General features: G+C 36.7%; 1 protein-coding gene across 5 annotated transcripts in view; it reads left to right on the forward strand.

Moving 5' to 3' along the window:
* DYM (dymeclin) overlaps positions 1-25119 on the forward strand; it is a 603069-nt gene that overhangs the window by 240309 nt on the left and 337641 nt on the right. For all 5 annotated transcript variants that reach the window (XM_077135504.1, XM_077135505.1, XM_077135503.1 and 2 more), the window contains one exon: positions 22355-22537. In XM_077135504.1, the coding sequence (XP_076991619.1) occupies positions 22355-22537 (183 nt within the window). The remainder of the gene's footprint in view (positions 1-22354; positions 22538-25119) is intronic.

The following is a 25119-nucleotide window of genomic DNA, read 5'->3' on the forward strand; positions in this document are numbered from 1 at the left end:
GTTCAAGTTCCACCAATACTTGTGGAAAAAAAGAGATTTGTGTCGGCCTTTTTTTCCCTTTGTCATCCCCCAAAGAGCCTTTTTAGGTCATTTTTTCCTATGGCCAAACCCCTCCCCCTTTCATAAAAATTTGAAACTACAGATATCCTATCTGTCTGTTTATGGGATGAAATCATTGCCTTTGAAAAGGCATAGTGTATGCAAAAATCTTCAGTCCACCACTCATGTTGAGCCAACTTATTCCATGCTTTTTATTGTTTCCTTGCATTGTCTTTTCTTTTCCTGTTCTTTCAGTCTGACTGGGCCATAACTCTCCGACATTTAAGTGGTAGACAGTTGGATTCTGCATCTTTCTTTGTCCTTGTCTGTCTATACAGTCCCAACACTGACATGATGCTAATCACAATATACAGGGATTTTTTCCAATCCTGTCTTATTTGTGTAACAATTTGCTAAATTTTCCATGCAATTATATTTCTTTATAAAGATGATTTTAATGGCGCATCTTATGGATCCACCCAAATTTATTTAATTTTCAGCTACTTGTTAGTCATTTTGGTGGTTTCTAATATTTTGCCATTCCAGGCAACACTGTGATAAACAACTTTTAAATGTTTACATTGTAAGAGAACCTGTTGGCTCCTCTCCCACAGGAATCTTACTAACTGAACACAGATTCACTGGAATGATGGTTATGTCTGTCAGAAATGCAGGGGAAAAAAAAATGACCTCTCCGTTCTTTTCCCTTTCTAGTCTTCTGCCAGTTATCTCCCATTGACTGGGTGCTAACCTGAAGCCAGCTGGCAACAAAGTTTGAGCACCATACTTTGCAGAGTTCTAGAACCTGTAATACCGATCACAGAGGGGAGGGGATGAAAATTAGATAAAACCGGCAAATTAAATTACCTGCACTGTGTTCCTTATTTTACAGAAGTTGTGTAGTTTTTATAAGGTCACACAACTAGTAGATGGTAGGGCTGGATTTTAAAATCATATTGTGCCTGCAAAACCAATGCTGTTTTCATAATAATATCTATCTCTGTCACCATTTGTAAGATAAACATGCATTAAAAAAAGTGTATGTGTAAAATCTTAGAACATTTATTTCAGAAAGAGCATTGTAGGTTTTGAAATTTACAAAATAAGAGTAACTATAATTTTACCACTATAACAAAATCAACTTTTCAAATATATAGTAGAGACAAAGACTGGAAAAAAAAATGAGTCTTTGTCTCTACTATATATTTGAAAAGTTTGAGACACAATTTAAATCCAACCTATTATTTCTGCTAATTTCAGTTCCAGATTTGGTGTGCTAGTTTGAAACTATTATGTACCTCAGAAAAACCATGTTCTTTTCCTAATCCATTCTTGTGGAGGCAGAACTAGGGTAGAAATTTTGATTGGATTGTATCCATGAAGATATGACACATCCAGTTCTGAGTATGACCTTTTGATTTGATGGAGATATGACTCTACCCATTCAAGGTAGGTCTTGATTAGTTTGCTGGAGTCCTTTAAAAGGGGAAACATTTTAGAGGAAGCTTAGATGGAAACATTTGAAGATGCTGTCCGTGCCAACAGAGAGCAAATGCCTAGACACAAGTTTGGAGATGTAGAACCCAGCAGTTGTCAGCCATGTGCCTTTTCATGTGACAGAGGAAACTTTGCTGTCATTTGCCTTTTCTTTGGAGTCATGATATCTTTTCCTGGATGCCTTAGTTTGGACATTTTTAAGTCTTTAGAGCTGTAATTAGAAAATCCCTTTATCAAAGCCATTCATTTCTGGTATGTTGCATTCCATCAATATCAGCAAATTAAAACACTTGGTCACATCAGGGGAGCAGGGAAATTCTTACTGTAAAGCAGCCAAAGTTATTTCCTGTCTCCTTTTGACTGTGTGATTAATAGCACATGCTTTGAGGCATCCTGTTGCTTGTATCCAAGGGAGGATGTGGTGGTAAGACTACCAGTATTTGTTGCCAATTCACATGTTGTTAATGAAGCCCCTGAGCTAAGCTAAAGAGAGGACTTTAAGAATATGGAAGACAAAGGAGCTGTTCTATCATGGCAAATAGAAAAGGCATATCTTTGGGACATTTTGAAGGATTACTTAAACTTGGTGAGGAGGTAACTACTAGTTACTCGTGTGCCATCGGTTTTAGCTGTCTCCAAGGGTGCAAAGAATAGACTACATTTCTCAGTTTGCTTTGCAACTTGTTATGGTCTGCATTTTGGTCAAGGGAATGTAAGCAGAAGTGGTGTGGGCAATCTTTTTATTTATTTATTTTTTTCAGTTCACGCAAGAACTCATTTAAGTATAGGCAATCTTACAGGTAGCATTCTTAAAGGGAGTGGATGTAATGAATATGTGATAACTGGAGCTGGTTTAGCCATTTAGACCATGAGTATCTCTAGGAATGGAGCCCATACGGATTGGAGCAGCAAGATAAAAGGAACCTTAGTCTCAAACACCATGAAGCACATTACAAACTGCTGTACCTCCTTTTGGACTTTTATTTGGCTGTTTTTGTACAGGTCTATTACTTGTAACTTGCCTTAATCCTGGGTGACAACTTATAGTTAATGAAGATGAGGCGGTGGTATAATAAATTAGCGTTCTAAGATGAGTTTTGTAGAAGTTTTCGCCAGAATCTCATTGCACCTAGAAGAGAGTGGGATAAAAGAGAACCCTGTTCTCCCTCTTCATGAAATAAAACATTTAAATTCACAGTCAAGGAAACAACAGCAAAAACATAATGAATTCTAAAACCATCTTTCATATTGTTGTTAAGCAGACCTTGAATTCTCAGTATTATGGTAAGTCACACAATGTTGGAAAAGGCAGGGAGCCATTAACATACTTTTAAAGCCTAGCCGTATAACGGAGGGAAATGAGTTCAGGACCTCAAGGATCTAGCAGTTTGCCAGAAGCCACTTGGCAAAAGCTCAGGTTTCATGTTTTGTACAGTAAACATGCCCATGTATTTTATTGCTAAAAACATGTAACTACATGCCAGTTAGGTTACTTCAATTAACCTTTTTGAAATATTTGTGTAGAATTGATGCTCTAGAAAAAAGTGCTTTGTTTAGTCTGTGGCACATCACAGACTGTCCAAGAATGCATATGTCCCAGTTTGAGAACCAGAGTATATGTGATTTGAAACTAATAGAATTTTTGAGCCAGCTGGATTTCTCTTTCTCTCCTCTCTGAGTGGAACAGTATATTGCAAAAAGCCTAAAACCTGGGTTGTTTTTTTTTTTCTCATTCACTTCTTTAATGTAACACAAAAGGTGCTACCACCTATGGCTAATTTAAAAATTGAAGGTGTGACTACAGGCAAAGATGAAATTTAAAAACTGCCTTTTATGTATGATATGTTTATATACCTAGAAAATGTAAATAATTAAATAAAAATTTTATATAAGTAAGAAATGTGTTTAGCATATGCATCATAAATTGTAACAAATTTGATAAAACTACATTCTTTTATATTCTTGTCATTTAAAATATACTACCAAACATCCATCAACAGAAAGCTGGATAATAAGTTAAGTATGGTGAATCTATGTGTAGATTCAACTTGTCAACTCTGTCTGGTTAAGTGATTTTGTAGCACCCCTGAAACCTCTCTTCATGCAGTCTCTTAATGATTCTCCCCTCTCAATTGTAAAGGAAATCACAACTGCGATTTCTAACACTATAGATTAGTTTTTTCTGGTTTCAAATTTTATATACATGGAATCATTTTCCATGTATTCTTTAGCGTCTGCTTTCTTTTACTTGTTTGTGAAATTCATGCATGTTTTTTGCATGAAGTATAGTTCATTTTCATTATTATACATTATTTCATTTTATGACTAGCCCACATTTTATTTATCCTTTATGCTGTGATATGTATTTGGGTTCTTTCCACCGTTTAACTATTAAAATAATGCTGCTCTGTACATTCTTGTATATGTTTTCATCACACACATGTAAGCATTTTTGTTGGGTATAATAATCATTAGTGGAATTGTGGGTCCCAGTTATACAGCATTTAACTTTTGTTATGATTAAGTTGTGCACCAATTTATACTCTCACCTAGAGTATATGTGAGTTCCATATGCTCCACATCCATGCAAGCAGTTTTTTTTTGTGTGAGGGGTATGAAGTTTATTGAGGTATAAATTATATATAGTAAAATTTACCCTTATTAGCATTAGTTTTGCTTATGTATACTATTGTATAAAAGCTACCACAATCAAGATAGAGATCATGTCTATCAACCTGAAAATTCCCACCGTGCCCTTTGTAGTCAAACCCTAACAACTCATCTTCTGATAGAGTTACAGAGTGTACACATTTCTCACTTAACAACAGTGATCCATTCGTGAAAATCAGACATTCTGCTAAGAATGCTAATCTGTAGTCTCTTTTTCATTATTTTAAATTAAACAGCTTTAATGCATATAATAAACCACGGTTGTTAACTAGTTTTATCAAACATACTAAAACGTCTATATTTATGTAACAAATTGTCATATTTGTATGAAAATTTCTCAAAACGTGGCTTTCTTTTCAAATAATGAATGTTAACAAGCAGTGGTAAAATGCTCTTTCTCATTCTAGTCATTTTTTTCTCACTCTCTTTGCTCCCTTTCTAGAGTTTTCTCAGAATTTTCTCAAACTTGTCCCTCTTGGCATATAACTCTCAGTAAAATCAAGGGCTCAACATGAAAGGTGTTTTGGAAACATATTTATGTATGTGTGCCTGATGGTAGAGAATGGTTCCAACAGTGTGTTATTCCATGACGCTCTCCCACAACATCTGAGATGCATGCATACTTTTTTGACACAGTTCAATTTTCACATCAACTATTCTATTGTTGTACAATAATATTTGTAATATTGCTTGAATTTTCCCCCAATACATTATTTTGTTAAAAATGTCATATTGAGGAAGATGGTGGAATAGGATAGGTCGAGTTCACCCCTGCTCCAGGGAACAGCTAGAGAAGGGACAGGAAGGTGACTGAGCCAGCAATTCCAGGGTGTAGTGACCTGGAAGGGTCTTCTGCACCACATAGGGAGGCCATGGTTGCAAAAGCTGAGGAACTGAGAAGCAGAGAACCAGAGACAGTCCGGCTGGTGCAGACAGGCTGACGTGGTAGCCTGGAGCCCTGAGGAGTGTCGGTCAGGGAGATGGAGACTAGGAAGTAAGCCAAGCCATGTTCCTTGAATGCGCTGTGCTCACCGGCACAGCCTCGTGATTCATGACCCAACCCACATGCCATACACCTGAACTCTGTCACCTGTCCGCATTCCCCATGCTCCAGGAACTCCCACCCTACACGCCCACCCCAAGTGGATGCCCGCCTGCTCCAGCCCAACCCACATCTTCTGCAAAAGTACAGTCTTTCCCTGTCCCTCCCGAGCCCTACCTCCCTGTCCCTACCCCCTATAGGTGGGCGCCTGTGCATAAAGGCTGCTGGTGCTTACCTCTATACCTAGGCTACACCTGTGCCCAGCTGATACAGTTGTGCCACCCCACCCCACTCCTCCCCTTCTGAGCATTGCACACGTGTATATCAGTTTATGGCCCTTCCAGATCTGCACATGCACATGGCCCTCAGTCATGACTCCTCCCCCCCCTGCCCCCAGCCCATGCAGGCACAATGCCAACCCACTGCCCTGACCTCTGCACATGCACGCAAAGTGCCAGGTACCCTAGACCAGCTCACACCAGGGCTGCACCCCACAGACTCATGCACCTGTACAGCCACATCCTCCCCACCTCTGGGTGCCCATGCTCACAGGTACAAGTGTAACATCCCCAGTCTGCACCCATACTACCTGCACTGCAATGCATCACTGCACTGTTATGCCCTGCCCCACAACCTGCATCCTGCTCCATATCCACCCTGCAAATACAATATAAAGCCTAGTGAAGGAAATCAACTTCCAAAGCAAACCAATCAAGTTATTTACTTGCCGTGAAGACAACAGAAAATCACTTAGCATGTCATGATGCAGACAAATATAGCTTAGCCTAACGACCAAATTGAAACACCAGAGGAGACACAGAAGTTGGAACAACTAATCAAAGATGTTCATATAACTCTACTAAATAAAATCAGTAGGATGGCTAATGCCATAACAAATCTAGAAGACACTACAAGAGCATAAAGAGGAATCTGAAAGAATAAATATAAAAATAGCAGATATCATAGAGAATAAGAATGCTGTAGACCAGATAAAAAACATACTAGAGACAAACAACAGCAGATTTGAAGAGGCAGAAGAAAGAATAAGTGAACTAGAGACAGGACAACTGATTTTGGACTTTCAAAACAGCATATCTTTATATAACTATCTGTCCATGTTTATATAAAGGACATAAATATATGTCAAAGAAGCTCCTTGAACTCCAGATAGAATAAATGCAAATAGGCATTCTCCAAGACACATACTAATCAGTCTGTCATATATTGAAGAGAAGCAGAAAATCCTGAAAGAAGCAAGAGAAAAACAATCTACTACATGCAAGGGTAACCATTAAGACTGTTCAGACACTCAACTGACACTATGGAGGTAAGAAGGCAGCGGTATGATGTATTTAGAATACTGAAAGAGAAAATCTTCTAGCCGAGAATCCTGTAACCAGCCAAATCATCTTTCAGAACTGGGGGAGAGATGAAAAATTTCACAGACAAACAAATCCTGAAAGAACTTCTCAACAAGACACTGGCCCTACAAGAAATACTCAAGAGTGTTCTGCCAGTTGAAAAAAAACACAGGAGAGGGAGGTCTTGAGAACACAGAATTGAAGATTACCCATAAGGATAACTTAAAGGGTAAAAAGAGAAAGAGGGAAAAGAATACATAGATCTGACAAATAAAATCCAAAAGATAAGATGGTGGACTCAAGAAACACCTTTTCAGTAATAACTTTGAATGTTAATGGACTAAACTTACCAATTTAAAAGATACAGATTGGCAGAATGGATTAAGAAATATAATCCAGCTATATGCTGCTTACAAGATGCTCATCTTAGACACGAAGATGCAAATAGATTGAAAATGAAAGGATGAAAGAAGATGTTCCACCCAAGTTGTAACCAAAAGAAAGCAGGAGTAGCTGTGCTAGTATCAGACAAAATAGACTTTAAATGTAAACACATCATAAGAGACAAAGAAGGACACCATATATTACTAAAAGGGACAATTCACCAAGAAGAAATAACAGTCATAAATGTTTATGCTCCCAGTCAAGGAACTCCAAAGTACATGAGACAGACATTGGCAAAATTGAAGGGAGCAATAGATGTTTCAACAGTAATAGTAGAAGACTTCGGTACACTAATCTACTCTACAGAACCACACAGAAGATCAACCAGGAAATCGAGAAGTTAAACAACTTGATAAATGTATTAGACCTAACAGACACATTACTCCCCAAAACACCAGGATATACATTCTTCTCTAGTGTTCATGGAACATTCTCCAAGAATAGATCATATGCTGGGGCACAAAACGGGTCTTTGTAAATTTAAAAACATTGAAATTATTCACAGTACTTTCTCTGATCACAATGAAATGAAGCTGGATATCAATAACCACCAAAGAACCAGAACTTTCGCAACTGTATGGAGATTAAATAACACTCTTAAACAACCAGCTTAAGAAGAAATTGTTAGAGAAATCAGTAGCTATCTGGAGACAAATGAAAATGAAAACACAACATATCAGAATTTATGGAATGCAGCAAAGCTGTGCTGAGAAGGAAATTTATTGTCCTAAGAACCTATATTAAAAAATAAGAAAGCAAAAATTGAGTACTTAACTGCTCACCTAGAGAAACTTGAAAAAGAATAGCAAACTAACCCCAAGCAAATATAAGAAGAGAAATAACAAAGAGTAAAGCAAAGTTAAATGAATGGGAGAACATAAGAACAGTAGAAAGAATCAATAAAACCAAAAGTTGGTTTTCTGAGAAAATCAATAAAATGGATGGACCACTAGCAAAAATAACAAAACGAAAAAGGAAGAGGATGCAAATAAACAAAATCAGAAAGGAGAAGAAGTACGTTACCACAGACCTTGAAGAAATAAAGGAAATAAGAGGATATTATTAACAGCTATGTGTCAACAAACTAGACAACTTAGATGAAATGAGCAAATTCCTGGATACACACAAATAAGCTACATTGACTCAGGAATAATTAGAAGATCTCAACAAACCAATCACAATTAAAGAGATTCAATCAATCATCAAAAATCTTCCTACAAAGAAAAACCCAGGACCAGACGGCTTCACAGGGGAATTTTATGAAATATTCCAAAAAGAACACCAATCCTGCTCAAACTTTTCCAAAAAATTGAGGAAAAAGGAACTCTACCTAACTCATTTTATAAAGCTAATATCATTTTAATACCAAGGCTACTGGATTACAGTTCAGCAACTTCAGGTATTTCTCTTTAGCTACTTCAATACATCAAAAACTAAATGAGCACGCCTGTATACCATATAAAAATAACCTCCGGAATGACCTCTCAGCTATATTTGAGATCTCTCAGCCATATTTGAGATCTCTCAGCCACTGAAATTTTATTTTGTCTCATCTCTCTTCTTCCTTTTGTTCAAGAAGGCTTTTTCAATCCTATGATGCCAGGTCCAAGCTCATCACCTGTAGTCATGTCCCATGTTACCTGGGAGATTTACACCCTTGGGAGTCATTTCCGACATAGAAGTGTATTATAATTTGTTAGATGTTACCATTGGGAGAAACTGGGCAAGGGATTCATGGGATTCCTCTGTATTATTTCTTATAAGTACATGTGAATTTACAATTATCCCCCAAAAGTTAAAAAATTAAAAATATTATGAAGGGAAAAGAACCAAAAACAATAAATTATTGTTTGTTTAAAAAAAGTGCCTCTAAGTAATGATATTCTGGAAATTTACAAATTTACATAATCGTATTAGTTAGGATGTTAGTTTGGCCTTCAATATAGACAGTGAAACAGTGGCTTAAAGAAGATAGGGCTTACATTTCTCTTACTTAGAAAGCTGAGTTGGTTCAGGAGTCTAGGCAGGTTTGCTTTCAGAGGTTATTCAGGGACCGAAGTTTCTCCTAATCTTGTTTTGCCATCCCTGCAGGTAGCATCATCATGTACAGCATCAGCTCTGGCTCTATACCAATACATCTAGGTTCTAGTCTATGGGAAAGGTTAGAATGTGAAGAGGAAATAGCTTCCTTTTAACGATGTGATCCAAAACTTACATATGCTACTTTCAATCATGTCTCATTGACTGAAATTTAATCATATGGCCATTGCTTGCTGCAAGAAAGATTGGGCAATGTAGTCATGCCCAGCTGATTCCCAGGGTATTTTAGTAATTAAAAGGAAGAACAGGAGCCTGGTATTGGAATAGGTAGCTGACCCTGACAAGTATCTTTGTTGCTGATCCTCTCTTTCCTTATGATTTCAGTATGCTTAAAAAATCTGTGGCTATTTGACGGTAGGTGTATTTGTTGGATCATTATGGCACTTAGTATTTGCTAGTAGTTGTTTGAGTGCTTGTTCACCCATTATACTGCTAGCTTTCTCAAAGGCAGGGTGTGAGCTTTTCTTCTTTGTATTTTTGAAAACTGTCATAGGGCCTGGCACTAATAGCCATTCATTGTATATTTGTTGATGGATTGGCCTTTTATAAGCATTGACTGGAACCTCTCTCATGGAGAATTTTTACGTGTTTCTAATAAATGACTTGCTGTTCTAGTTTGCTAGCTGCTGTAATGCAGTATACCAGAAACGGAACGGCTTTTAAAAGGGGAATTTAATTAGTCGCTAGTTTACAGTTCTAAGGCCAAGAAAATGTCCCAATTAAAACAAGTCTATAGAAATGTTCAATCAGAGGCATCCAGGAAAAGATACCTTGCTTCAAAAAGGCCGACAAAGTTCAGGGTTTCTCTCTCAAGTGAGACGGCATGTGGCTAACACAGTCAGGGCTTCTCTCTCAGCTGGAAGGGCACATGGTGAACAAAGCGTCATCTGCTAGCTTTCTGTCCTGGCTCCCGGTTTCATGAAGCTCCCCGGGAGGCATTTTCCTTCTTCATCTCCAAAGGTCACTGGCTGGAGGACTCTCTGCTTTGTAGTGCTACAGCATTCCCTGCTCTCTCTGAGTCTCTTATTCTCCAAAATATTTCTTCTTTTATAGGACTCCAATAAACCAATCAAGACCCTCCCAAATGGGTGGAGACATGTTGTTCCTTAATCCAGTTTAACAACCACTCTTGACTAAATCATATCATCCAGGGAGATGATCTGATTACAGTTTCAAACATACAATATTGAATAGAGATTATTCTACCTTTATGAAATGGGATTTATATTAAAACATGGCTTTTCTTAGGGGGCATGCTTCCTTTCAAACCAGCATATTTGCCTTTTCAGTTCTTTCTTGAGATCTGGTTTGCTGCAATACTATGGGTTTAAAATATATGGAGATGAGCCTTTTAGCAGATTGAACATACAGTGTCATTTATTTTTTTGTATAATTCTGACAAAATAATTAGTGTTTTGTAATATATTTGCTAGATATGAAAAATCAGTTATAATTTGGCAAGTGGTATGTTTAGTAATATGAAAAAGTAGTAATTAACTCTTAAAATGTTTATTTTTCATTTTAGCAATTTTTAAATGGGATTCTCTTTTATTAAAGATTATTGTTTTTACTGATGTTTTAGTTTGTCATATTTTTCTCACATTTAATTGTTAAGGATAAAAAATCTTGAGGCAGTACTATATGGAAATTGAGTCATCAAAGATTAGATTTGGTCTTTTAGTTAATTACAGTACTTTTTAGTTTTAGGTCGATGAATTTTATTTTAAGAATTTATTTGCAAGACCTAAGGGATACAGTTTTAAATTTTAGGGACCGTCTTTAATTTGTTTTTTTTCAAATGGAAAAAAATATAGTGTAACTTTCCTTTAACTTGTTTTTCTGGCTGAGAGAAATGTTTTTGCCACAGGAAAATGCAGTTCCACTAAGATTCTTGGTCATAGATCAGAGACTTGGATCAGTGAGAAGAAATAAACTTCTGGGAGATTTCTCATCCAGTATTACAGGCCAGTTTAATCTACAAGGTTGGCAATGGCAGTTGCCTCCCTTTTCCCTGCAAGAACAGCCCCGTGTAGAAGTAATATTTGTCAGCAAAAGGATGGGTGGATAAGGGTGTCAGTGTGGAGGGGGGTATTCTAATATCATGGTCGTTTATCTGACACTGTAAGCAGCTTCTAATATCTTTGGAAAAACTTGAAGGTGGGGGAGCAGTGGGGACTGAACCTGTACTGAAACATGGTCAGAATTTTGTCAACTCTTATGTATCCCTAGTCACTAAGATAAGCAGTTGTGAAGAGAATCCAAAAAATACATATATTTTACCTTGAAAGCATGTTGTGATTATTTTTTTTTTTGCCACAGATTGACCTTCGTAATTAAATATGTTTTAACTTTGTTTATAATCCCAGGACACACACTGATGGAAATGGGATGGACATTCACTGAGCATATGCTGAGTGGAAAGGACTTAATGTTTTGTTTTGTTTTCTAATGTTACAGATAAATTACAAAGGCAGTCCTAAAACAGATAATTAATATTTAGTATTGGCTGTACTTTCTAATGTAATTTGGATTTCTTATTAAATATCTAAAGTTTCTTGGGGTATGTCATGGATATTGTTTTGAATACATTTAAATTTGTGTTATGAGATTGATAATTTTAATCTAAATATCCAGATTTTCCTAATGAAAAGGACTAGTAACCAGAAACTTTCTTGCTTTCCTCAATCATCTTAAAATCTTTGCTGTATTGGAAAAAAAAATCCTTACTGCTGATATCTTGAGCTGAGATTTGCTTGTTCTGAAGGTTTATACTGGATATATGCTTTGAGATTCCCTCAGTTCCTTTGGGGCTCTCTGAAATGGGGGCATAGGGCTATGTACCACACTCCCCTCCCCAAGCAATCATTTCTTCAAAGTTAATAATAAAAACAGGACCACAGTTATGTAAGAAATGATAGATTCACATGCCATCCATTAGGCAATTTATGTTGTATGTTAATAAAAATGCAAGATATTGGAAATGAACAGATGTCGACCCTGAACTAACTGTTCACAATGTTGAAAAGAAAAAAAAAGTATCATGTTATTTTAGGAGAAATGAATTAATCAGTTTTATTTATATTCCTGTCTAGGATTTTAAATTTCTGTACAGTAGCATTTATTTCCTTTTACAAAGGTCTTTTATGTGAAAGGACATGCTCATTATAGTAAATTATATATAAAAAAAAAACACTAATAAAGATTAAGATATCACATCCATTGTCACCATCCTAGATACAATCAGTATTAATGTGATGGTGATTTTCCCTCCAAAACAATTGGGGAAGCTTTTTATATCCTATCCCCAAGGTGTATATTGCATCACATTTTCTGGGGTTGAAGACCAGGAATTTTCCACCCTACCTCAATTCTTTCCTTAATGTTTTTTAATTCCCTAAGGTATACCTGAATATATTTTTGCTGTAAAGAGTTGAACAATTGGGTAATGCTCTGACCCAAATGAAAGGCTCTTTTATAATAATCTCACTCCTGCTCTTCTATATGACTAGAGGCAGGTAACAGTGGATCTTGCTGGGCACCTATAGGTGCATTTACATACATAAATATGTATATTTATAATTTTTAAGCAAATGAGATATATTATTTGTGTGAGTTGCCTCTTTCACTTCATGTGCTGATGAGATTTTTCCATATCATGCATACAGGGCCCTATATTCTGTTATTTTAATTTTAATCTTTTGCATTTATTTTTATTAATTAGTATTTTTTTATTAACGGAAAGAAAAAAAAGAAATTAACACAACATTTAGAGATCATACCATTCTACATATGCACTGAGTAATTCTTAACATCATCACATAGATGCATGAGCATCGTTTTTAGTACATTTGCATCGGTTTAGAGGAACTAGCAACACAACAGAAAAAGATATAAAATGTTAATATAGAGAAAAGAAATAAAAGTAGAAATAATATTAAAAAAAAAAAAAAAACCCTATAGCTCAGATGTAGCTTCATTCAGTGTTTTAACATGATTACTTTACAATTAGGTATTATTGTGCTGTCCATTTTTGAGTTTTTGTATCTAGTCCTGTTGCACAGTCTGTATCCCTTCAGCTTCAATTACCCATTATCTTATCCTGTTTCTAACTCCTGCTGGACTCTGTTACCAATGACATATTTCAAGTTTATTCTCGAATGTCCGTTCACATCAGTGGGACCATACAGTATTTGTCCTTTAGTTTTTGGCTGGACTCACTCAGCATAATATTCTCTAGGTCCATCCATGTTATTACATGCTTCATAAGTTTATCTTGTTTTAAAGCTGCATAATATTCCATCGTATGTATATACCACAGTTTGTTTAGCCATTCTTCTGTTGATGGACATTTTGGCTGTTTCCATCTCTTTGCAATTGTAAATAACGCTGCTATAAACATTGGTGTGCAAATGTCCGTTTGTGTCTTTGCCCTTAAGTTCTTTGAGTAGATACCTAGCAATGGTATTGCTGGGTCGTATGGCAATTCTATATTCAGCTTTTTGAGGAACCGCCAAACTGCCTTCCACAGTGGTTGCACCATTTGACATTCCCACCAACAGTGGATAAGTGTGCCTCTTTCTCCGCATCCTCTCCAGCACTTGTCATTTTCTGTTTTGTTGATAATGGCCATTCTGGTGGGTGTGAGATGATATCTCATTGTGGTTTTAATTTGCATTTCTCTAATGGCCAGGGACATTGAGCATCTCTTCATGTCCCTCTTGGCCATCCGTATTTCCTCTTCTGGTAGGTGTCTGTTCAAGTCTTTTTCCCATTTTGTAATTGGGTTGGCTGTCTTTTTGTTGTTGAGTTGAACAGTCTCTTTATAAATTCTGGATGCTAGACCTTTATCTGATATGTCATTTCCAAATATTATCTCCCATTGTGTAGGCTGTCTTTCCACTTTCTTGATGAAGTTCTTTGATGAACAAAAGTGTTTAATTTTGAGGAGCTCCCATTTATTTATTTCCTTCTTCAGTGCTCTTGCTTTAGGTTTAAGGTCCATAAAACCGCTTCCAGTTGTAAGATTCATAAGATATCTCCCTAAATTTTCCTCTAATTGTTTTATGGTCTTAGACCTAATGTTTAGATCTTTGATCCATTTTGAGTTAACTTTAGTATAAGGTGTGAGATACGGGTCTTCTTTCATTCTTTTGCATATGGATATCCAGTTCTCTAGGCACCATTTATTGAAGAGACTGTTCTGTCCCAGGTGAGTTGGCTTGACTGCCTTATCAAAGATCAAATGTCCATAGATGAGAGGGTCTATATCTGAGTACTCTATTCGATTCCATTGGTCGATATATCTATCTTTATGCCAATACCATGCTGTTTTGACCACTGTGGCTTCAAAATATGCCTTAAAGTCCGGCACCGCAAGACCTCCAGCTTCGTTTTTTTTCCTCAAGATGTTTTTAGCAATTCGGGGCAACCTGCCCTTCCAGATAAATTTGCTTATTGGTTTTTCTAATTCTGAAAAATAAGTTGTTGGGATTTTGACTGGTATTGCATTGAATCTGTAGATCAGTTTAGGTAGGATTGACATCTTAATTATATTTAGTCTTCCAATCCATGAACACGGTATGCCCTTCCATCTATTTAGGTCTTCTGTGATTTCTTTTAGCAGTTTTTTGTAGTTTTCTTTATATAGGTTTTTTGTCTCTTTAGTTAAATTTATTCCTAGGTATTTTATTCTTTTAGTTGCAATTGTAAATGGGATTCGTTTCTTGATTTCCCCCTCGGCTTGTTCATTACTAGTGTATAGAAATCCTACAGATTTTTGAATGTTGATCTTGTAACCTACTTTGCTGTACTCATTTATTAGCTCTAGTAGTTTTGTTGTGGATTTTTCCGGGTTTTCTACGTATAGTATCATAGCATCTGCAAACAGTGATAGTTTTACTTCTTCCTTTCCAATTTTGATGCCTTGTATTTCTTTTTCTTGTCTAATTGCTCTGGCTAGAACCTCCAACACAATGTTGAATAATAGTGGTGATAGTGGACATCCTTGTCTTGTTCCTGATCTTAGGGGGAAAGTTTTCAATTTTTCCCCATTGAGGATGATATTAGCTGTGGGTTTTTCATATATTCCCTCTATCATTTTAAGGAAGTTCCCTTGTATTCCTATCTTTTGAAGTGTTTTCAACAGGAAAGGATGTTGAATCTTGTCAAATGCCTTCTCTGCATCAATTGAGATGATCATGTGATTTTTCTGCTTTGATTTGTTGATATGGTGTATTACATTAATTGATTTTCTTATGTTGAACCATCCTTGCATACCTGGGATGAATCCTACTTGGTCATGATGTATAATTCTTTTAATGTGTTGTTGGATACGATTTGCTAGAATTTTATTGAGGATTTTTGCATCTGTATTCATTAGAGAGATTGGTCTGTAGTTTTCTTTTTTTGTAATATCTTTGCCTGGTTTTGGTATGAGGGTGATGTTGGCTTCATAGAATGAATTAGGTACTTTTCCCTCCACTTCGATTTTTTTGAAGAGTTTAGGAGAGTTGGTACTATTCCTTTCTGGAATGTTTGATAGAATTCACATGTGAAGCCGTCTGGTCCTGGAGTTTTCTTTTTAGGAAGCTTTTGAATGACTAATTCAATTTCTTTACTTGTGATTGGTTTGTTGAGGTCATCTATTTCTTCTTGAGTCCAAGTTGGTTGTTCATGTTTTTCCAGGAACCCGTCCATTTCATCTAAATTGTTGTATTTATTAGCGTAAAGTTGTTCATAGTATCCTGTTATTACCTCCTTTATTTCTGTGAGGTCAGTAGTTATGTCTCCTCTTCCATTTCTGATCTTATTTATTTGCATCCTCTCTCTTCTTCTTTTTGTCAATCTTGCTAAGGGCCCATCAATCTTGTTGATTTTCTCATAGAACCAACTTCTGGTCTTATTGATTTCCTCTATTGTGTTCATGTTTTCAATTTCATTTATTTCTGCTCTAATCTTTGTTATTTCTTTCCTTTTGCTTGGTTTGGGATTAGTTTGCTGTTCTTTCTCCAGTTCTTCCAAGTGGACAGTTAATTCCTGCATTTTTGCCTTTTCTTCTTTTCTGATATAGGCATTTAGGGCAATAAATTTCCCTCTTAGCACTGCCTTTGCTGCATCCCATAAGTTTTGATATATTGTGTTTTCATTTTCATTCGCCTCTAGGTATTTACTAATTTCTCTTGCAATTTCTTCTTTGACCCACTTGTTGTTTAAGAGTGTGTTGTTGAGCCTCCATGTATTTGTGACTTTTCTGGCACTCCGCCTATTATTGATTTCCAACTTCATTCCTTTATGATCTGAGAAAGTGTTGTGTATGATTTCAATCTTTTTAAATTTGTTAAGACTTGCTTTGTGACCGAGCATATGGTCTATCTTTGAGAATGTTCCATGAGCACTTGAAAAAAAGATGTATCCTGCTGTTGTGGGATGTAATGTCCTATAAATGTCTGTTAAGTCTAGCTCATTTATAGTAATATTCAGATTCTCTATTTCTTTATTGATCCTCTGTCTAGATGTTCTGTCCATTGATGAGAGTGGTGAATTGAAGTCTCCAACTATTATGGTATATGTGTCTATTTCCCTTTTGTGTTTGCAGTGTATTCCTCACGTATTTTGGGGCCTTCTGGTTCAGTGCGTAAATATTTATGATTGTTATGTCTTCTTGTTTAATTGTTCCTTTTATTAGTATATAGTGTCCTTCTTTGTCTCTTTTAACTGTTTTACATTTGAAGTCTAATTTGTTGGATATTAGTATAGCCACTCCTGGTCTTTTCTGGTTGTTATTTGCATGAAATATCTTTTCCCAACTTTTTACTTTCAACCTATATTTATCTTTGGGTCTGAGATGTGTTTCCTGTAGACAGCATATAGAAGGATCCTGTTTTTTAATCCATTCTGCCAGTCTATGTCTTTTGATTGGGAAATTCAGTCCATTAACATTTAGTGTTATTACTGTTTGGATACTATTTTCCTCTACCATTTTGCCTTTTGTATTATATATATCATGTCTGACTTTCCTTCTTTCTACACTCTTCTCCATGCCTCTCTCTTCTGTCTTTTTGTATCTGACTCTAGTGCTCCCTTTAGTATTTCTTGCAGAGCTGGGCTCTTGGTCACAAATTCTCTCAGTAACTTTTTGTCTGAGAATGTTTTAATTTCTCCCTCATTTTTGAAGGACAATTTTGCTGGATATAGGAGTCTTGGTTGGCAGTTTTTCTCTTTTAGTAACTTAAATATATCATCCCACTGTCTTCTAGAGTCCATGGTTTCTTCTGAGAAATCTACACATAGTCTTATTGGGTTTCACTTGTGTGTGAAAGAGCTTCTCTCTCGCTGCTTTCAAGATCCTCTCTTTCTCTTTGACCTCTGACATCCTAACTAGTAAGTGTCTTGGGGAACGCCTATTTGGGTTTAATCTCTTTGGGGTGCGCTGCACTTCTTGGATCTGTAATTTTAGGTCTTTCATAAGAGTTGGGAAATTTTCAGTGATAATTTCTTCCATTAGTTTTTCTCCTCCTTTTCCCTTCTCTTCTCCTTCTGGGACACCCACAACACGTATATTTGTGCGATTCACATTGTCCTTGAGTTCCCTGATATCCTGTTCAAATTTTTCCATTCTTTTCTGGATAGTTTCTGTTTCTTTTTGGAATTCAGATGTTCCATCCTCCAAATCACTAATTCTATCTTCTGTCTCTTTAAATCTATCACTGTAGGTATCCATTGTTTTTTCCATCTTTTCTGCTTTATCCTTCACTTCCATAAGCTCTGTGATTTGTTTTTTCAGTTTTTCTATTTCTTCTTTTTGATCAGCCCATGTCTTCTTCATGTCCTCCCTCAATTTATCGATTTCATTTTTGAAGAGTTTTTCCATTTCTGTTCTTATATTCAGCATTAGTTGTCTCAGCTCCTGTATCTCATTTGAACTATTGGTTTTTTCCTTTGACTGGGCCATATTTTCAATTTTCTGAGCATGATCCGTTATCTTCTGCTGGCGTCTGGGCATTTAGTCAGATTTCCCTGGGTTTTGGACCCCACAGGTTGAAAGATTTTTCTGTGAAATCTCTGGGTTCTGTTTTTCTTGTCCTGTCCAGTAGGTGGCGCTCGTGGCACACGTTTGTCTACGGGTTCCACCAGTGAAAGTTGCTGTGGGTCCTTTAACTCTGAAAAACTCTCGTCCTTTGGGAGGTTCGGCAGCTGAAGCGTCTTGGAAGAGTGCCAGCCGGCCCGGGGTTCCGAACGCGGGGAGGGTCGCCAGCCGCCGCAGCACGTGAAAGCGCCTGACCGAATTTCCTAGTCGGCCCGGGGCACCAAGCGTGGCGTGAGGGCGCCAACTGTCGCAGCCCGGGAGGGTGCAGTGTTCCCAGCTGGACCGGGGAGTCACGTGTTTGGAAGGGACCCCCCGGTCACCGTTCTCCGCAGTCCGGGGATTTCTGACCCAACTCTATCAGTTGTTCCGGGGGGCCTCGCGTGGTGGGGGCGCCACCCGCCGCCGCCCAAGGCGATCGCCTGCCCAATTCTGCCAGCTGGCCTGGGAAGGAGGAAGGGAGGGACTCCGGCCGCTTGCCGTCCCGCCCGGGAAAGCCCGCGCCCCTCGGTGATCTCACCGGATCTGGTTCTCCCAGTCAGCCGTTCCAGGATGGGGTTCGCCGTCCCTTTGATCTCCATCGTGGCTCCGGGAGCTGCTCTGTATTGTCTCCACTCCCCCAGTAGCTGTTCTGGAGGAGGAAAGGTGAGGGTGGCAAGGCTGTCGAGGCCGGTGGTGGAGGAGCCGGTGAAGGCGGAAGAGGGCACGGTGGTGGTTAGAGAGCCACCGGAGCAGGAGGGGGAAGATGCCGGGCCCTCGGGCCGGTTGCTGCGGGGCGTGGGCGCTGCGCGCCAGGCCGGCTGACAAAGAGGGGAGAGGACGGCGGGCGGGCCGGCTACTGCGGGGCGTGGGCGCCGCGCGCCGGGCCAGCAGAGAAAAAGGGGAGAGGGGGGCGGGTGGGCCAGCTGCTGCGGGGCGTCAGTATTTTTTTGTTTTTTGCGTGTGTTTGTGGGCAGGCACCAGGAATCTAATCTTTTACCTTTATTTATTTATTTTTTAATTTAATTTTGTTTGTTTTTCACTTGGTCAGGTACTGGGAGTCAAACCCGGGTCTCTGGCATGGCAGGTGAACTCTGCCTGCTGAGCCACTGTGGCCCATCCTACATTTATTTTTAAAGAAATAAATGAATATATTCTTATTGTAAAAAATGTAAGGTCTACATGTAAAGCAAAAGGTCTCCTTGAATTACCTGCAATCACATTCTATTCTCCAAAGGCTGTGCAATTTACCCTTAATGTTGTAAAAATTTGTATTTATGTACATACATGCACAAACATATACATATAAGTGATTTATAAAATTTTTACCCCAATTTTCCTGCAACTTGCTCTTTTCATTTAACAGTATACGTGAGAGAAATATCCTTGTTAGTACATAAACATCTACTTCTTTATATTGTATTCCATAGTATGGATTAATCATATCTTAGATAATCGTTTGCTATTGGTAAACATTTATGTTGTTTCTATTATTTGACAATTATTAACAGTATTGGAATAAATATTCCTAACAAGGCATTTTAATGTACCTGTTCAAGTATTCTGTAAGATAATGATAAAGAATTGTTGGGTTGATGGGAATGTACGTTTTTAATTTTAACAAGAACTGCCAAATTGCTTCCAATAAGTCTGTATTACTTCAGTCAGTGTTGGTAATTTTCTATAGCTTCACCAATAATGGTGTTATAAGACATTAAAAAATTTATATTTGCCTGAATGATCTTATTATCATTTTAATATATATTTTATAAAATTTTTATTTTGGATTGGTAATTTTTTCTCTTACAGATTTCTATTGGTCTTTAAAAAAATTAGTTTTAGTTATAGATGTAACTGTTTTCTCATCTGTTACTTGTCTTATACTTTGTGATATTTTTCATCATATAAAGTAATTTAATTTTTAAGTAATCAAGAAATCTTCTATACTCTATTTATATGCAAACTTCTATAAATATATACTGGCAAAATGAGTAAGTTCTTTTGTCCCAAGGGCATTTATAGAAGTTTGCCTTTTTCTCACTGATGACTTGAAATGCCACTGGTATCATAAACTTGATTCTCAAATCCATGTGTCCTATTTCTGAACTGATTTCTGTTTCATTGATATTTGTCCACTCATCTGCTGATATCATACTTTTTCTTGAATATAGCATTATGAAAATATTGAGCATTACTCCCTATTAGTCTTTCTAAAAAAATTTTTCTTGTGTTTTTTTGTCCAGCAATATCCTAATTATACTGTATTATAGAATATATCACATAAATTCCAGTTTGCATTTTGATAAGGATTACATTGATTTTTAGATTAATTTAGGGGAATATTTGGCATTTTTCCAGTGTTGAGATCTTTTTGTCTAGAAACATGCTTTTATTTTAATTCATCTCTTGTATGGCTATCAGTCAAGTTCTGTGTTTGTCTACCTAAAGGCCTTACATATTTCTTTCATATTTTTCCCTAAATATTTTATTGAATTTGTTGTTTTGATTGAAATGAAATATGTCTTCTAATTGTTTATTGCTCATATACATGGAACCCATTGATTTTTATGTTGACCTGATAGCCATAGAACAATGCCAAAATTTTCTATTTGTTCTAATAGTATTACTTGACTCTCTTTGATGTTCTAGAGCAACACTCTCCTATATAAATACAGTGTGGGCCACAAATGCAAGTCACATATATAATTTCATATTTTCTAGTCACCATATTAATAAGTAAAAAGAAATGGATGAAAAATGATGATTTTATATAAACCAATATACTCAAAATATCATTTCAGCAAGTAATCAATATAAAAAATAGTGAGAGATATTTTATGTTATTCTTATTTTTGGTATTGCATTCAGAATTCAGTGTATATTTATACTTAACAATCAGTTTGGACTAGCCAATTTCCAGTGCTTAATAGCCACAAGAGGCTATAGCTACTGTATTGGGCTTTGTAGTTCAAACTGGATAATCATATTGCCTGCAAAATGAAATGAAAATTTTTTTTCATTCCTTAATGTCTTTTCTTGGAGCTCTGCTAGTACAGTGCTGATGTTGATGATATTAATGGTCATACTTCCAATGTTTGACCTCTATGGATTTCTGGTTTGATAGACTTTAGAAACCAAGGAGTTTTTCTTCCCTTAATAGTTTGTAAAAATTTTTTCTTTAAGTTAATAATAGATTTTAAATTTTATCAAAAAAAGTTTGACAACTATTGAGATGACCTTATTTTTCTCCTTCATTTTTCTTCTTTTCTTTCTTTTCCTCTTTTTTTGCATGGGCAGGCACCAGGAATTGAACCCAGGTCTCCGACATGGCAGGCGAGAATTCTACCACTGAGCCACCGTCACATTGCCCTCCTTCATTTTTTTAAGAGAAATAAATTAATAGCTTTTTAGTGATGAATTATTCTTCATTTTTGACACAAAATCTTGCTTATGTCCACATTAAGGTATCAACAGGAGAATACCTTCACTGAAGAAAGGCCGATGGCATCCAGTTCCTTGGTCACTTGGGGAGGCACATAGCAATGTCTGGTGGCCCTTCTCTCTCGGCTTGGTTTCAAATGTCTCTTTCAGCTTTTGTGGGTCTTTCTGGCTTCTCCTAGAGCATTTTTTTTTCATAGCTCCTTTAAACTCTATGGGCTCTCTTAAAGGACTCTAGCAAGGGTATTAAGACCTGTCTTGAATGGGTGGGGTCAGAACTCCATAGGAACAACCTAATCAAAAGGTTCCACCCAACAACAGGTTCTGCCCCCACAAGATTGAAATAAAGGAACATAGGCTTTTCTGGGCTACATAGCATATTCAAACCAGCATAGTTGGCATAAAGTTGCATGTGCAGTTGTCTTAAAATTATGTATTATCATATGCAAAGAAAAATCTAGAAAGTTACACAAGAAACTTAACAGTGATTACCTACAGGAAGAGGAATTATTCGAATAGGGAATAGTCTTTAAAAATTTACATATTTGGGTAATGTGAGAATTTTGAAATAATGAACTTTGTTTTGCTTGCATAATAGAAAAAGAAAAGGTGTTGTTTCAAACTTTTAAACATAAAAAGTGTAAAGTATTTTGCAGAAATATATTCATCTTATTAGCCATAACTGTATGTTTTCTTCCAAAGCTGGACTCTGGACTGTTTTCACACTAGGCAGTGTGGGCAGCAAAGCAGCTGCTACTCCAGAGCTTTCTTCACCTCTGGCCAACCAGAGTCTCCTCCTCTTGCTGGTGTTGGCCAACCTGACGGACGCGCCAGAGGCACCAAACCCCTACAGACAGGCCATTATGTCCTTTAAGAACACACAAGGTTTGTGGTATTTTTTTTCTCTGAATATTATTTTTTAATGAGGAAAGAGGATATTGTTTACACCATATGGTTTGTTCTCTTATAGCTTTGGAGAGGATAGTCAATTTGGATATTTTTGCACTGCTTAGAGTAAAGTTATGTTTTTCTGCTTCATTCTAAGGAAGGCCAAGTAAATCCTAGATGAAGGCTGTGGTCTTTTATATCCACTTAAATTTATATTCCTTACAGAAAAACCAAAACAGCATGTCCTGAATTTGATTCAGCCTGTCCCATCTGCTAGGGTTAGGGATTACCTTGAAAACCTCAAATGACAGTTTCTGAAGATTTTTCATTTGAAGTCTGTATTACAATTAGAGTTTTGTAGAACTAAAACCTAGAACAGGAATCCACAAACTTTTTCTGTAAAGGGGCAGATGACTTTGTGGTCTGTATAACAGCTTCTTAACCCTGCCATTGTAGCACAAAAGCAGCCATAGATAATATGCAACAAATGAATGTGACAGTAAAACCTTATTTACAAAAACAGATGGCTGAAATGAGGTTTCTAATGCATATGACAGACAACATGGATGAACATAGGCCTACGTACTGTAATTTGCTAACCTCCTAATTAGATCATGAGCAGGTAGTTCACATTTTACAATTTTAATGTTTTGGATTTTCCTTCATCTTAGTTATAGCTTTGTACATTACTCTTATTTAATTTAACCTCTATTATATTGATTTCTTTTGGATTTTGTAAAACAGAGTTTAAGACCTCAGGTTGGGAGAAAGATTACATATTTCAAACACAAACAGATGGGGCTGTGTGCTTGAACTTGAATGGCCTTAAACCTGTTTCATCTTTACCAATAGAATTTTACTTGGGCAATATTTGCCCATTCTGGTGTAACTTATGTGGCCCTAGTGCTTAACAGCTGCCAGTGAAGCTGGTGATCTTACTGTTCTATAGTATTAGAATACTTTTTGTTTTTGATGATGTGAGTGATGTGTGCATATGCATTGACAGTTGGATTCACTTTTGTGACATTTTGTAAATACAGAAGTTTTGTACAACCTCTCCAAAAAAAAGTTAGGCTATAAAAGCACGTTAGCTAATTTTTCAAAAATTAATATAATTAAGATGGTAGGAAGTAAAACTATTGAGTAGGAATATTTTTAAGGCTTTTGAAACTCTTTGCCATGTATAGATAGCAGTTGAGGGTGCATTTAGTTGACCCATTGCCAATTCTGATTTTATCATTTGGAAAAATGGAGGCGTATCTAACGAAATGATAGATAAAAAATGAAAACCCATGTATGTCGTAGTATTTTTTCTGTTCCTATTGCTCTTCTTCATGGTAACAATGTGGCTCAAACAAATTTTGAAGTGAAGCAGACCTGGGTTCACACCATAACTTTCTCACTTAGCGGCTGTGAGATCTTTGACAATTTCATTTCAATGAGCCTCAATGACTTTTGTATAAAATGGGGATAAAATCACCTACTTAATATTTTATCAGTATCAAGGAAGGTAAGGTTTTCAAATAATTAGCTCAGATTTTACAACATAGTGAGTATTTAAGATATGCTATTTTGTTACTTTTGCTGCTCAGGCCAAATGTTAGTGTGTGGTTGAATCTTGCTTGGGAAAGCCATCTTTTGAGAGATGTTAGTTACAGCACAGTGATTCAAAACGTTAGTTTTAGGGTCAGGCTAACCTGAATTCATATCCTAATTTTTATTGTTTCAGCCCTAGTATTTTTATCTGTAAAGCAGGGATAATCTCTCCTTCACAATGTCCTTATAGACTTAAATGAGCACTTAATAATTATTACTGTCATTATAGGAACAGTATAATGTAGTGGTAAGAAAGATCGATCTGGGTTAACATTCAGGACTGATCTTGGAAAGGTTACCTAATCTTCCCAAGCCTCTGTTTCATCCTTTGTAGAGCTGGTGAGAGTAATGACATGGTTGTTGTATGGACTAAATGAAGAATAATGACATTAAAAAGCTGTCATCTGATGGCTGGTTCATAGCACTTACTGACTAATAATATAGAGATGTTGTAACGGCACACACATCACAGATATATTCCATCTGGAATCAGGTATAATACAGTGAATATGTTACCTTGCTTCCATTATAAGGAAAGTACAGTGTGTCCAAATCATCCTCCAGTGAATTTTCTTTAGATTCCATAATGTTTGAGTACTCACAATATGTATGTACCATTTCCTCTTGCCATCACTTGCAAAACGATTAAGTCAGTCTCACAAAAAATATTCTTTTTTAAATCCGAGAAATACAGGTTAGAATTTAAAACATAACTCATATCCCAAATGTAGAAAGTAAAGTGAGGGCACTGTGTAATGAAAGTGACATTTTTAGATGTATTCTTCTCACACATGTAAAGGTTAGAAAGGAGAATCTGACAGGTATTGGACTGTGCTATTAAAGATTTGTGTGTTGGTGCACAGCTCATTTCCATAAGAACACATCTGTTGGAAATGTTAAAGCAGTTTCTGTTCTTTGTATGGGGTTCAACATTTTAAAGTCTTTTTAAAAAATTCATGGTGTCTACTTTTCAAAACGCATTA

Source organism: Tamandua tetradactyla, chromosome 18 (assembly GCF_023851605.1).
Source record: "Tamandua tetradactyla isolate mTamTet1 chromosome 18, mTamTet1.pri, whole genome shotgun sequence".
In the NCBI taxonomy this organism is placed as follows: Eukaryota; Metazoa; Chordata; class Mammalia; order Pilosa; family Myrmecophagidae; genus Tamandua; species Tamandua tetradactyla.